Below are 15,685 nucleotides of genomic sequence, written 5' to 3'. Positions count from 1 at the left end.
CCTGCGACAGGCTCCTCTGGTGTCCCTGGAGCCCAGGCTGCTGCTAAGCCTCCTAACTCCTGGCATGACCTGGCCAGCACTGCTGGAAGTATATGATCAGAGCTTCTCAAAGTTGGTCCCTGAACCACCACCAGAGCAGCACCTGGGAACTTATCAGAAGTGCACATTCTATTCCCACTCCAGATCCACTAAATGGGCAACCCATGGTGGGGTGCAACAGTTTATGTTTTAACAAACCCTCTGGGCAATTCATCAACACTCAAGTTTAAGGACCACTGCATTTAATGATATCTAAGTCAACTTCAAACCCACATCTGCTAGTAATGAATTCAACAAAGTAAGATGGAACCTTTACTCGTGTTTATATTGTGCCAGGTACTCAGCTGCCTGCTTCACATGCATGAACTCGGTCCCCAATCAGTCCTGCTAGGTCAGGTTGTGTGGTCATTTCTCCTTTTCACAGGTGACACAAGTGCTACTCACAGTTCTGGGACCTCAGAGGGGATGGGAGTGCTGGGCCCAACTGGCAGAGTTAGGCTTGTTGGCTAGCAAGCTTGTTGTGGCTGGCTGACTTTTCCCTGGGAAGCTTTTCTTAAAATGTCCTTCAGAGGCTGTCCTCCCACCTCCAGAGGTGGCTAGGTAGACAGAGTGCCCATTCATAACTGGGGGATAAGAGGATGTCAGGCAGGTGGGGTGACAAAAGAAGTAAGAGATGAGAAATGTGCCAGGCCTAAGGGAGACGCAGGGCCTGGCAGAGCCTGGTTTCTCCAAATGTAGTTCCTGGGTCAGCGCACCATTCATAGCTGGGAGGCTGTTAGAAGTGCAGAATCTTGGGCCCCCTCCAGACTCAGTCTGAATCTGCATATTAATAAGATCCCTGGGGATTCAGTGTGCAGGTTCAAGTTCAAGAAATATAAGGTGGGACACAATGAAGATCCCAGTCACAAGACTGCAGGATGCAGGATCTGTACGGGAGCTCCATCTTGCTCCTTGCTTTCAACACGGGCGTGCCCTTGGTAACCCTGAAACTTGAGGGCACTGGAGACCCCACAGCAAAACTAACCTAGTGAGTGCCTTGCTCTCAGCCAGCCACATGTCCTCTTCCCAGGTTTGAGGACCTTCACTTCCTGTAAGTGCGTTTCCGGCAATGTAGACGCTGGGTTCTAACCAGGGCTCTGCCACTGAACCGCCTGTGATCCTTGTTTCAGAAAAGAAAGGAGGAAGGAAATGAGGTAGGGAGCCATGTGAGGAGGGTACCGAGGAGCTACCCACCTGGACAGGCGCGGGCCCAGGACGGGAGCGGGCAGCTGGGGAACGGCCTCTCCCGGCCTCCCCACCCTCCACCCCTCCCCTCTCCTTTCCCCTCCCCCTCCCCCTCCCCTCCCCTCCCCGCCGCCGGAAGTCCCTGCCCCGACGCCGCTGCCACTTGCGCCCGAGCCTCCAGTGGAGCGCTCGCCCCTGGGAGCCAACTGCCGCGGTCAACGGTCGCGTCCCGAGCCAGGCGGAGGCGCCGAGGGCCGCGGAGGCCGCAGCAGGAGGGTCATGGCGTCCATCCTTCCGAGGAGCCCTGGCGGCTGGGCGCCCGCCCGCTTTCCGCTGCCCCGCGCCGCAGCCGCCAAGGGTAGCCCGGGGGCCTGTGCTGGAGCCAGTCGTCCCGACACCGCGGGGCCGAGCAGCCGCAGGGATGCTCCGTTGGGCCGCCGCGCCGGCCTCCACGCGGCGTGCCTGTCCTTCACAGGCCGTGGCTTCCGCAGCTGGCCTCCGGGGCCCGAGCGCTTGCGCACCGTGGCGCCGGCCCCGAGTTTGGTTGTCCTGGGGCCTGGGGACCTTCCTGTGCGCTGCTGGCACTCGTCGTACCCCCTCGAGGACAAGAACAAGACGCTGGAGGAAGGTGGCCCTGTGTCCCTCGTCACCGCGGAGCGGGCGGTGAAGCCCCTGAGGCAGAGGGTCCTGGACGGACTGAAGCACTTATACCACGGCTGCCGCCTGCTCTGGACCGACACCAAGATCGCTGTGCGCACGCTCTGGAAGATTCTCAAGGGCCAAACCCTGAGCCGCCGGGAGCATCGGCAGCTGGTTCGGGTCTGCGCTGACCTCTTCCGCCTGGTACCGCTCCTTGTCTTTGTGGTGGTGCCATTCATGGAATTCCTCCTGCCCGTTGCCCTCAAGCTCTTCCCCAACATGTTGCCATCCACGTTCGAGACGCAGTCTATCAAGGAAGAGAAGCTGAAGAAGAAGTTGCGGGTCAAGCTGGAGCTGGCCAAGTTCCTGCAGGACACTGCTGAGGAGATGGCCTCTAGGAACAAGGCAGCCAACGGGAGCACTGCCAAAGACTTCTCCCAGTTTTTCCAGAAGATCAGAGAAACTAGGGAAAGACCCAGCAATGAGGAAATCATGCGTTTTTCCAGGTTGTTTGAGGATGAGCTGACCCTGGATAACCTGCCCCGGCAGCAGCTGATGGCCCTCTGTAAGCTGCTGGGACTCCAGGCCATTGGCACCAACAACTTCCTGCGCTTCCAGCTCACCATGAAGCTTCGGTCCATAAAGGCTGATGACAAGCTGATCCTTGAAGAAGGGATAGACAGTCTGAATGTCGCAGAGTTGCAGTCAGCTTGTCGGGCGAGAGGCATGCCTGTCCTGGGTGTCACAGAAGAACGGCTGAGAGGCCAGCTGAAGCAGTGGCTGGACCTGCACCTGCACCAAGAGATCCCCACGTCACTGCTTATATTGTCCCAAGCTATGTACTTCCCAACCACTCTCTCTGCCACTGACCAACTCACATCCACATTGCAGAAGCTTCCAGAGATCGTGGTGAAGGGAGCCCAGGTGAAAGTGGCCAAGGTTGGGGGCAATCATGTGGACAACAAGGCGAAGCTAGAGGCCACGCTGCAGGAGGAGGAAGCCATCCAGCAGGAGCACCGGGAGAAGGAACTACAGATGCTGTCCCAAGCAGTGGTAGAAGCCACTCCTGGGAGGCCCGTGGCTGACCAGCAATCAGAAGTGCCCGAGAGGAGCCTGCCGTCAGAGTCCCTAAAAAGCATTGCCCCTGTGCTCGTGGACTCGAAGGAAGAGGCAATAACTAAGGAAGACATTGACATTCTCAGCAGTGCCTGTTTTCAACTGAAGAAGCAGAAGAAGTCCCTATTCAAGGAGAAGGAGGAGCTGGAGCTGCTGAAGGAGGATATCCAGGACTACAGTGAGGATTTGCAAGAGATCAAGGAGCTTTCAAAGACTGGTGGGAAAAAATATGTGGAAGTGCCTAAAATCAGCAGGAGGCTAACAAAGAGAGTTCAGCAGCTGATTGGGCAGATAGGCAGCTTGATCTTGCAGCTGGAGATGGACCAGAAGGCTGGCAAGCTAGGGCTAGTGGAGGGCTCACCGACAGGAGAGAACGTCATCAGTATCACCGAGCTCATCAATGCCCTGAAGCAAGTCAGGCACATCCCAGAAAATAAGCTGATCTACTTGGCCTCAACACTGGATAAGAATAAGGATGGCAAGATCAATGTGGAAAAATTCATGAAGATGATTGAGCTGATAGACAAAGAAGACATTGACATCCCCACCAGCCAGTTGGCCACAGTCATGGCAGTGCTGGAGAAGGAGGAAAAGGTGATACAGAAGGCCAAAGAAAGGACTGAGAAGGGGGCTGCAGAAGAGAAGAATTAGGGTTGTCCCCAGCTCCCTGACATGTTGGTGGTCCTGCTCATGTCTGCTTCCATTGCTGTACCAGCTGCTGCGGTAATGACCCTGATGGTGATTGCTTTGAGGTGATCCATAGTGGCATATCTAATATTTCGTCTGAATGAATCAGAAACTTCAATTAAAACACAAAGAAATTGAGAGCTATTCCTTATTCACAGTAGGAGAGAATATTCAGCCTTGTGAAGATGTCATTTCTTCCCAGCTTGTTCTACAGTTTCAACATAACCCCAATGAAAACTCAGCGAGTTTCATTGTGGATATCGACAGAATAGCCAGTAAAATTACAAAAAGAACAAAGTCAGAGGACTTATGCTCCCCAACTTCAACACCCATTGTAATGCAACAGTAATCAGCATAGTGAAAGAAAAGACAAGTAGATCAATGAACACAAAAGGGGGCCTCGAAATAGGCCTGTATAGACATCTTTGACAATTGTCTTAGTGGAGAAAAGATAGTTTTTCAACAGTGATCCTGGAACCACTGGACATCTATGTGCAACAACAAAAAAACTAGACAAAGACTTTTACACCTTTCATAAAAAATAGTTAAAAATAGATTACAGCTGAATGTAAAACAAAAAAAGTATTAACATTCCACAAGATAACTTAGAAGAAAATCTATGTAACTCTGGGTTAGGCAGTGAGTTTTTAGGTGCTACATAAGTGTGATCCATAAAGGAGAGAGTGGATAAATTGAAAACCTGCTCCACAGAAGACACTGTTAAGAAAATGAAAAGACAAGCCACAGACTGGCAGGAAATATTTGCTAAAACACATCTGTTAAAGGACTTGTATTCAAGTCTTCTTAAAACTCAACAATAAGCAAACAACCCAGTTTTTAAAATGGGCACTGCTGGGGGTGTAGCCCAGTGGTAGAGCACTTGCCTAGCATGCAGAAGGCCCTGAGTTTTATCCTGCACATAAACACACACACACAGGCAAAAGATCTGAATAGGCACCTGTGAGGATGTGCAGATGGCAGTGTGTATATGAGAATATGCTAGACATAATTTGCCACTAAGAAGCTGCTAATTAAAGCAACGAGATACCCAACAAAGAATCCCAAATGCTATCAAGGATGCAAGAGCAACAGGAACTCTCTTTGTTGCTTATGGTAATGCAAAATGGTCCAGCCACTGGAGAAGACAGTTTGGCAGTTTGTTACAAAGCCAAACATACTCTTACCCTGCAATCCAGCAATCACACTCCTAGGTATTTACCCAGTTGAGTTGAACACTGCTGTCCATACAAAAACTGACTCATGAAGTTTATTGAATACCTTTTGTCTATGATCACCAAAAAGCGGAAGTATCAAGATGTCCTTCAGTAGGTGCATGAATGAACTGTGCTACTTCCTTACAGTGGAATATTATTCAGCAATAAAAAATGAACTTTGAGACCACAAGCAGACATGGAGAAAGCTCAAATGCACGTTACTATGTGAAAGAAGTTAACTGGAAAGACTATACACTGTATGATTCCTACTATATATTCTAAAAAAGGCAAAACCATAGAGACAAAGTTTCCAGAAGCTTTGGGGTAGGGTGTGGGGAGGTGTGAGGGGGAAGCATAGGTGTAGCACAGGGGATCTTTAGGCCATTGAGACTGTTTTGTATGATACTGTAATATTGGATACATGGCATACAGTTGTCAAAACCTGTAGAACTGAGCCATAGAGAATCCTAATGTAAACTATGGACTTTGATTAGTAATATGTAACAATACATATTATGTCAGTGTTGGTTCATTAATTGTAACAGCTGTCAAACTAATGCAAGATATTAATTAGTACAGGGAGAATGGCGGGGTGGAGGGGGCATGTTGGAATTCAATTTACCTCTAAATCTAGAACTATTTTTTAAAGAGTAAGTCAATTAAAAATAACAGCCTGGCTGCTTTTCAGAGCTGCAGCCTTAGTGCCTGCAGGCCACACTTGGTTCCTGGCATCATATAATGATAGGCATTTGGTGTCTGTGTAGGGCACAGTTTCTCTGGAGCCCGACAGACAGGGATACAATCCCATCACTCATCTCTTGGGTCAGTCACTCAGCTTTTCTGAGCCTCAGGTCCCTCGTCTGCAGGGTGTAGACAATGATAGTAACTCCCTTATGGGTGGCGCATTGACAAGGCTGAAACGAGATACTTCATGGAAAGTGTCACCGATACCCGTACTTGAGAGGTAAGCACCATGTGAGCACCTGCTGTGTGCTGGCCCTGCTCAGACACTCTGGGGCTCACAGTCAGAGATTCCCAAGCTCAGCTCTTACCGGTTAGCAACCCGGCAGGCCAGAGAGGGGGCTCCCTGCGGGCGGAAGTGCCACGTGAGGGAGACCCCAAGAGATGGGCTTCATTCCAAGTTGAGGACACGGCCTTGCAGAACGAGAGCTTAGGTGGGGGCAGGGTGGCTTGCCGATGGGGACATGACTGGTGCTGACTGATGAGTATGTCCTAGTTGATAGACGACTTGTTTCCAGAAGGGCCACGTTCTCTGGGGCCTTGGGCGTCTGCACCTGCTCTTTCCTCTCAAGTGTCCTCCCGTGTCTTTTACACACCTCCCTGTCTTCCCCTGACTCAAGGCCCCTGCCCCTAACCCGGTACCAGGGATTGAACCTAGATGCTGACCTGACCTACATCCCCAATCTTTTATTTTTCATTTTGGGACAGGGTCTCACTAAGTTGCACAGGCTGACCTTGAACTTGAGATCCTCCTGCTGCAGCCTCCAGAGCAGCTGGGATTACAGGCATGTACCACTCGCCTTAGGAGTGTTATAAGGGCTATTTTATCCACAAAGTAACCCTATGAGGTAGGTGCTATGAAGTTAGTCCCACTTTATAGTCGAGCAAACCGAGGGGCACATGGGTTAAACAATACCCCCCCACCCCCCACCCATGACCTTCAGGATTTCAGCAGGCCCTGCTCACTGCCTCCTCATCTACCCCTGCCTCTCCCTCGCTGGTGCAGCAGCGACATTGTCCTTTATCTCGTCTCACAGCTAGCACTGCATGGGGGGCCAGCCTCAGGGGAGAGTCTTTATTTTATTTGACTTTATTTTTAGAGACATGCATCTTTATTGACCAGGAGACTGCTGGAGGGAGGTGAAGTAGGAGCAGGAGTCCTGACACTGGGTCAGCCATGCTTCAGGGACTTCGTCAGGGGCTTAGGGTAATGACCTTTCCCCTCAGGCTTGATCTCCTCTGGGTTGAAGGTCTTGCCATGGCAGACTGTGACCATGCCTGGGTCCTTGAAGATGTGTGTGGTCAAGTTGCTGAATTAACCAACCCGGATGCCCCTTCCTGTTACCTCCTCTTACATGAGACCTTGCATGGTGTATTTGCTAAGCCAGTGGCACCAGAGTTTTCTGTTCCTTGCAGCGGGAAGCATTCCTGCTGGTGTGGGGACGCACCCTAAACCTCCCCTCATGTCTTTCAGGGCTGAAGCCCTACAGACTCACTTCCTGCCAACATCTTTCTGTTTTTTCTTTTTTTTTTTTTTTTTGCGGTGCTGGAGATTGAACCCAGGGCCTTGTGTTTGCGAGGCAAGCACTCTACCAACTGAGCTACATCCCCAGCCCTCCTGCCAACATCTGCTGAAGCCACAGTTGAAGGATGATTTATTTCCAGAAGGGCCACGTTCTCTGGGGCCTCTGGGTGTTTGCACTTGCTCTTTCCTCTCAAGTGTCCTCCCATGTCTTTTACACACCTCCCCGTCTTGTCCTGACCCAGTTGCTCCATCCTCTTCTCTGTGGAGTCGGAGATACCCAGCACCTACCCGAGTGGTCAGCAATACCCTCGCCACTGAAGGTTGTCACTCGCTGGCTATGTACCTGTCTTATATCCTGAGGGTTCTGAGTTGAGGGCAAGACCTGGTCAAATTCATTTCTGGGTCCCTAACAGGCCCACACAGGGCCGGCCCAGAGTATATACCCTCTAAGTGACTGTGGAATAGACAGGAGTGGGAGATCCATCCGAGTGCCCTGGGCCCACTAGGTGACTTGGGAGGCAGTGTCCAGGGCAACAGCATTAATGAGAGCCATCATTAATAACCGCTCACTGCACTAGGCACTTCTGCACATCACACGTTCTTCATGGTGTGTCTCTTATCCTCATTTAATCTATGATGGATGAGGAAACCACGGCAGAGGCAGGAAGTAACTTATCCAGAGCTGGGATTGAAACAGGGTCCTATTGGTCTGTTAAGTGGGAAAAGAAAAAAAACAAAAGAACTGAACTCTCTGCGTATGTGTCCGATATACTATTGTAGGAATGCTGGCAATTTACTTTTAGAGTTTTTAGTATTTCTAATTTTTTTTCAGAAACATTGAGAGGAGAATTTAAACATATATAGACAGAGGTTTAGAGAATTGTTAGTAGGCTGTGCCCTGTATCCTGAGGACTTCTCTTTCTTAAAGGGTCTTGCAGTAGGACAGGGAGCCCAAGTAATTCCGTACTCCCAAGTTACAGTCTGGACAGGGCAATGTCAACATGTCCTTGTCCCCCTCTGTGCTCTGTGCGCTCATGAGTTTTGGGAAGTTTTCATTTGGTTTTGTTTCCTTCTTCTTTCTCCTTCCTGTTTTTTTCCTCACATTGCTTCAAAATTTCCAGTACTGCTTAATTTTTTTTTTTAATACTTCAAACAATTAAATGATTAGGTTGTTGGGGTGGGGATGGAGAGGTAGAAGAAAACTCATCTCCAAAATACACTCCCTTTCTTATTTATTTTAAACTCTGTCCTGAGGCATCTTGGAGGCTAAAGAACAAGCACACACACAAGATCAAGTTGTAACTCTTCTGCTGTGTGTGCCCCTCCCTGCTACATTGTGGGTGGACCCCAGGACAAAATTCTGGGGGCACCAGGCAGTAAGGTCAGCAAACCCCAGGAGGGGAGTTTTCATCTGTGACTCAGGCCCAGCATTGTAATTGAGGCACAGCCAGCCCCCCTCGACAGGGCCTATGGTGCTGGCCCCCAAGCCCACTGCAGTGTTTTGCTCCGAGAGGGGTGACCTCAGTTCCCTCATCTGTAAAATGAGGCTACTATAAAACCCCCTTGGGTGACACGCAGGACCAGTGTGGTCAGAACTGAGCTCCAGCAGCTCAGGGAGTGTGGGCGGAACCCGGTCTGTGAAGACAGGCCTGGGGCAGGGGGGTTTCTGTGGGTCACAGAATATGTTTTAGGAAACTGGTTTTGTTCTTGGCTTGGGAAGCTCAGGCCTCTGTGAAACACCTTTTACGACATTGGTGTGTTTTCTCCCTGCCTCATCTCGCAGTCCTGTGAACCCCCAGTGCCAGTTTCTGCCTCTGCAGCTGGCCTCCGGCCACTGCCTGCCTGTGCCATCTGGAGACAGCATGACTGGAGGAGGCTGCAGGGCCGTGTCCCCTTCTGGAGCGAAGGCCCTTCCCTGGGCTTGCCAGGCCTCAAACCTCTGGCAAGGGGCCGTGGAAGGAGCTCTTAATTGGCATCTGAAGCCCTGAGTGTCTCATGGTCCTGCCACAAGACTGCCTGTGCCACCTCAGACTTCAGCTTCCACCTGAGAAATGGGGCTCTGGCCTAAATGTCCACAAAGGACTCCTCACCCTGTAGTCCTAAGGGAAGGAAGGACTGGGACGGCTGGAGCCAGGCGTGCAGGGAGCTGAGACCTCTCCCTCAAGGCCCCCTTCAGGTCCCCCTAGGTCCGGGCCCCTCCCCGACAGGGTCCAAGGCAGCACAGCTACAGGGTTAATGTAGGTGAGTTGCAGCCCTTGCTGGGACAGGCTCAGCGCCTTCCTCCTCAGAGGCCTCAGGGATATCTGAAACTCCGCGGAGTTTGGCTTCGGAGGCTGGAATGGAAACCACAGCTCTATCACATCTCCCTGGGAGGAGAGGAGTGACTGACTTCAGAAAATGAGAGACAAGTTCGAGGTCACTGGCTCTGTGGCGAATACATTTACTTCCCCACATAGGACAGTGTCTGGGAGCCTCAGGGAGGGCAAGTCCCTATACTCAGCCAGAATAGAAGGAGCGACCTCCAGGGTGGTGGGCTCCCTATTACCAGAGGAACGGAGCAAAGGCCAGGAGCCTTTACAGAGGGGATTTGGGCCTGAACATCCACTGAGGACCATTTACCTTGACTCGAGGGGATCTCATTCTGAAAGATTTACACCTGCCAGACAAATTTTTTTTTTCTTTTTGTATTAGGGATTGAATCCAGGTGTGCTTAACCACTGAGCCACATCCCCAGCCCTTTTCATATTTTATTTAGAGACAGGGTCTCACTGAGTTGCTTAGAGCCTTGCTAAATTGCTGAGGCTGGCTTTGAACTTGTGTTCCTCCTGCCTCAGCCTCCTGAGCCACTGGGATTACAGGAGTGTGCCACTGTGCCTGGCTTGCCACACAAATCTTGAAGAAGAAATGCCATTGAAAGAGGGTGACACTCTCCCCCTCTAGGGCAACCCAAGCAACTACCTTTGCACAGACAAATAAATTATTCCAAAGTTACTGACAGTTAAGGCACCCCAAATTCTGTCACCACCTTGTTGGGTAACTTTGGACCAAACTTTAATATCCCCAGCCTCAGATCTCCCATTTACCAAGTGGAATTAAAGAGGCCAGCCTCATGGGCAGAAAGATGGGCAGAAAGAGGCCTAGCAGAGGTTCAGGACAGGCCAGTCAGCGTTTCTCCCAAATGACATCAAACCCTCATTTCCCACTTTGAAATAATCCAAGGCTGTCAGTACTGCCATCGGCACTTGCGGTTGGCAAGAATAACCGAGCTGTTCCTCGAGGTGGCTACTATGTGGGCAGAGGCCGTCAGTCAGACCTTCTTTGTGAAGACAGACACCCAGGGCTTGAGCATGGTTGAAGTGGGGACTTTGAATGTTGCAAACCTCAGGGCCCCATTGTGACTCTTTTTTGTTTGTTTTTGTGGCATGAGGATTAAACCTGGTACACTGGAATGAGCTACTTTCCAGACCTTTTTATTTCTTATCTTGAGAAGGGGGCTTACTAAGTTGCCCAGGCTGGTCTTGAACTTGCCTAAGGCTCCTGAGTTGCTGGGAATACAGGTATGCACCACCATGCCCAGCCCTATGGTGACTCTTCTCGAGGGCAGGAATTGGGGCTGAGCCATCTCTGCAGGTCCTTACAGCCTGAGAGTCCTCTCCTTAAGATTCTCGGGCCTTCCAGGGATAGAGGCTCAGGCTTGGTGCTGCTCAGCCTCCATTCACCTGGGTGCTTTGGGTTGGCTCTTGGCTATTTTTTGGGGGTGCAGGACTGACTGGCCCAGTCACCTAGCAATCTTAGTTTCCTCCTCTGTAAATTGGGAATAGTAACCATGTGTGCTCTGTCAGGTTGTTGTGAGTGGTAGGGAGACAGTCAGCAGGTTTGGTTGTGTGATCCTTCCCACTATGACCAGGAGAGACCCCAGGCTTCAGGGCACCAAGGCCTGGGGTGCAGAGTGAGTGCCATGCTTGGCGATCGACTCCAAGGAGAGGGTACTTCCCCAGGCACAGGGTCTGTGTGGGTGGAGCAGGTTTTCAGTACCTTTAAGATTTGTGGATGAAAAGAGATTAGAGTTGGTAATGGACCTTGTAAGAGTCAGGTCACCCTGACCAAAGATAATGAAGCTTTTCCTGCCCCTGCTGAGTGCCCTGCTGGGTCTCCATCAGGCTCTAGTCAAACTCCATTCCTCCTCTCATCTGCTGGGTCATTCATGCAGTCACTTGTGCCATAAGACTTCACGAGCACCTTTTTGTTGCCTGGTGCTGGGGACACAATGCTGATCATGGTTTCTGCCCTCCTGGAGCTTCTACTCCACATGAGGGAGAAAGGCCTTCAACAAATAGTCACACACACCAATGCAGACTTATAAAACTCAGTAAGTGTTGGTAAGCAAAGGGCAGGGGTGTTAAGAGAGTGGATTGCAAGGGCAGATGCTTCCTGAAGCCCAGTACTTCCCAGGTGTATGGCAGTATCCTAAGCCCTTGATGTGAACTTCCCCGTGGATCCATGGAGTGGGTACTGTTGCTCTTTCCATTTTACAGATGAGGAAACCAGGCCTCAAGAAGCGGAAGAACTTGCTCAATATCCACAGTCAGAAGAGTGGCGCCCAGGCCAGTTCTGCAACCCTCTGCAACCCTCAGGGAATGGAAGATCAAGGGCAACTCTGCTGAACCCTGATAAATGAGGGGAGCTGGCCAGAGGAGGAAGAGGAGGAAGGACCTGAAGGAGTCACTCAGGCCTGGGTCCTGTGAGCAGGAAAGACAAAGTGTGAGAGGGAATGAATGCAGAGAGGGCAGAACGGAGCAGTGGGTGTCCAGAGGTATGTGCACGTGCCAGAAGAAGTTTCTATGTAGAGGACAGTCTAGGGCCCCACACAGGCCCACGAGTCAGGCCCCATGGACATTCCAGCCCCCACTGAGCTCCAGTTGACACAGCTACACAGATTCCATGTGGATCAGAAGATGCGCCCAGCCAGACCCTAGAACTGAGGAGTAGAAATCACTGTTATTTCCAGTCACTGGGTTGTGGGGTGGTCTGAGACCCAAAGAGGTCAAGCAGCTTGAGAAGCGTTGCACAACTGACAAGGCATTTGAGTCCAAGATGATTGATTCTAGAGACTACGTGGGGCACTCCTGTGCATGTATCCACCCTGCTATAGAGTTGGTGTTGGAAAGGCACCGGCTTGCAGGGATCTGTTGGGGCTTCTGTAGAGATGGTGGTTCTCCAGGTTTATTTGACTCTGTTCTACCAAATAAGTGTGTCCATTTTGAGAAGGAGTCAAGCTTGCTTGGCTTTAATTTTTCAGTAGTGGACTGGAGGGGGCCTCTCCAGGGAGCCCAGCCAAGGCCTGATCAAGCCCCCAAGACTTAGAGGCGGTTAATGTTATAGCTAAAGAAGGGCTGAAGAAAACAGAAACAAAAGAACAAAAAGCAGGTTGGTCATTTCTAAGTTACTTTCCCTGTAAGGCGGGAAAGTGGAGAGAGAGAGCAATTTAAAAAAATGTTTAAAACCTGGTTAACATTAAGTTACTTTAGGTTACCTATTTTTGTGTAAAGACTAAAGCAGAGGGAACTTCGTTTCATGTCAATTGAAACTGGCTTGTTTGGTCATTTGGCTGTGGTATAGCTTGTTTCACTTTGACAATGTGGAACTTTAACACGAGTAACTCCATTTTGATTTTTGGCCTGGTCTGTTGGGGTCTAGTGTAGGGCTTGGTCTAAAACAATGACCTCCTGTCATTTTATTTAACAATATTATATGACTTACACATTATACTATATAAATTATACATGTAATGCACACACACATTTGTTTTCTCTATGAAATTGATTATGGGAAACCTTCCAGATAAACACAGAGATCTATGTCATTTCGTTAATGGTTGCTTCACAGCCTATAGATGAAACAGTCCAAAGGAAACTCAGGACAGGTTTTGTTTCACATGTAAATGCAAGATTCAAAGTAAAATCTAGCAAAAGAAATCTAGCACTACACCCACTTAAAAGACCTATACCTCATGACCCATTAAGAGATTTTCCCAGGAACATGAGGGGGATGCTGGGGGATCCCCACCAACAGTGCTCATTAAATTGACAGTGAAAGGGCAGTGATGTCATTCTTTCAATATAGTGAAAAAGATCTGCAGGCTGACTGGCAGCTCTTCCTTGTAAAACACCAAGAAGGAACCCCAAGCACAGCCGGGGTGTTGAGCAGCTTCTGCTGGCACAGAGGGGGAGGTAAAGGGAAGATATCCTTATGGAAAGTCTGAAGGTGGAAAGGCTCCAGGGTCCAGCATGGTTATTATTCCATGTTGTCCTGCCCAGGGCCCCCCTTGCATGAGGGTGAGTGGAGTCCTGAGCTCAGTGGGGTGGTGGCAGGAGCTGGCATTCAGTGGCCTCTGAGGAAGAGCTCTCTTCTCTGTGGAGCAACTCCTGCTACAGAATTTATCCTGAAACATTTCTACTATCCTTTCCAGGACACAGAAAACATTTTCTGGAAAGAGCTAGATATTTTCAGCTTTTCAAGTCACATTGTCTCAATGGCAACTACTCAACTTTGATACCTTAGCACAAAAGCAGCCCTAGATAAGGTAAAACTGGTTGGGCATTGATGTGTTCCATTAAAACTTTATTAACAAAAACAGACTGCGGGCCAGATTTGTTTGAGGATCATACTTTGCCAACTCGTGGCTGGTTATGTTCACCTTTGAGCAATCGTCCCAATTATATCCTTTTATAGTAATATTTTTTCCTAATCTATGCTTGCTTGGACAAATTAATGCTCTTAATCTTCCAAAATAGAATGGAAAATAACTGCCATTCACAAGTTCACCACAGGGTTTGTAAAAGTGTCAGTTCACACCATGGCCCCACAGATAGTGTGCTTCTATGATGGCTATGGGTTTTATCTCATGTCTTCTCCTTTGTCCATCTGAAATACAGCCCTTTGAGATTCTGAATAACTTAATTTGAGGTTACCACAAAAGTCTCAATTGAAGGTCCTTTGTGAAGGTGACCCCAAATGACTGCTGGCCTCCCTGCAACTTTTGACCCCTTCTCAAGGACAGGCGTCAGATCCCATTCCTCACAGAGCCTGGTCCTGGGGCTTAGCCCAGTGGGACAGACAGACTTGGGTCTGTCTTGATGTGTGGCCTGGGGCGAATCATCTCTCCCCTGGGAGCTCCCATCCTTGTGGCTGTGAGGCCAGGCTGGGTGACTCCTACCTCAGCTCTGGGGCACAGCAGCAGAAGTTTCAGGAAATGCCTCTGAAGAATCAGTCCAGCAGAATCAAAGGCCATGGGGGTTTTGCCACACAGGCCACAGAGGTGGAGTGGACCCAACCAAGAAAGTAAAGAGGAAGGGAAGGGTATCTGGAGAATTCTGGCCCCCTGGGCTCTCTCAGGCCCAGGGCAGCCCTATTGCCCAAGTCCTGTGCCTTTTCCTAGTGCTCGGGGCGGAAGCCTGCACTCCCCTATCACCACCTCTGAGAGCTCCCCTCCCAGGAAACAGAGGGAGCATTGTACTTTCAGGCCCCCTTGCTGAGGGCAGAGGCTGGAATACATGTATGCACGAAATAAAATAGTAAGGAGGGCTTCATTCAGGTCTGCTGTGACAGGTGTCAAGACCCTCACAATGGGGCAAAGCTGGCGCAACTCTGAATACAGCACAGACAAGCTAGGGCTTTGTAGCCAAAGAGCAGAACGAGGGCATCAGTGGATGGAAAATCACTGAGATGATAGCAAGGGTAGAACCATCCTTGCTAAAGCTGTGTACCTAGCCTGAAGACAAGGCCTAGTCAAAAAGAAGTCTTGGCTCCTGAGACTGAGGCAGGAGGATTGTGAGTTCAAAGCCAGTCTCAGCAACTTAGCAAGACCCTAAGTAACTCAGCGAGACCCTGTTTCAACATAAAATATAAAAAAAGGACTGAGGATGTGATTCAGTGGTTAAGTCCCCTGGGTTCAATCCCTAGAACCAAAAAAAAAAAAAAAAGAGGGCTCAGAGGAGCCTACCAAAAGTTTGGTCAGGAAGAGTCTTTGTCTCAGGCTCTGTGATCATTGAAAAATTCCCATTTTGCATTCAGGTGAAGAGGTAGAGGTTCACAGGAATAGTCATCTGCCTAAGGTCTTCCTTAGTCTATACCCAGAGGCCCAGCCCTGGAGTTCTGGCCACATCTCTGTTTGCCCACAGGCAAAGGGACCTGGGCTCCAGAGCCTTGACTTTGTACCAAGTCATTACTGTGTGAGCCTGGTTAAGTAAGTCCAGCCCATCTGTGGGCCTCTCAATGTGGCCTGAAGCCATGAGGGAGTCCCCTGGCCAAGCTTGGGAACTCAGGGGAGAGCGGGGTGGTCCAGGCCTGGGACAGGAAAGGCATTAATTAGCTGAGCGCTCCTCTGGAATGTTAAGTACCCAGCCCTGGAATGCAGTTCCTGCTGGCTGTAAATCCCCTGGCCACCAAATAGGCAGGCAGCGGAGATAAAGATCAGGTGGGAGGACTGAGGGCCTCATCT

At 50.0% G+C, this 15,685-nt stretch overlaps 1 protein-coding gene across 1 annotated transcript; it reads left to right on the top strand.

Annotated features, from left to right (window-relative positions):
* The first annotated feature begins 1,542 nt into the window (after positions 1–1,542).
* LOC124978108 (mitochondrial proton/calcium exchanger protein-like) lies at positions 1,543–3,669 on the top strand. Its single transcript, XM_047542187.1, has one exon. It carries the CDS (start codon positions 1,543–1,545, stop codon positions 3,667–3,669), a length of 2,127 nt encoding a protein of 708 aa, XP_047398143.1.
* Positions 3,670–15,685: the final 12,016 nt, after the last annotated feature.

The sequence above is a fragment of the Sciurus carolinensis genome, chromosome 2, assembly GCF_902686445.1.
Source record: "Sciurus carolinensis chromosome 2, mSciCar1.2, whole genome shotgun sequence".
NCBI classification, from domain to species: Eukaryota; Metazoa; Chordata; class Mammalia; order Rodentia; family Sciuridae; genus Sciurus; species Sciurus carolinensis.
The sequence above is the reverse complement of the archived record's forward strand: the minus strand, read 5'-3'. Positions and strand labels throughout refer to the sequence as shown.

Bases quoted from the DNA above. Each gene is read 5' to 3' on its own strand.
- LOC124978108 (XM_047542187.1), top strand. From the start codon at position 1,543: ATGGCGTCCATCCTTCCGAGGAGCCCTGGCGGCTGGGCGCCCGCCCGC.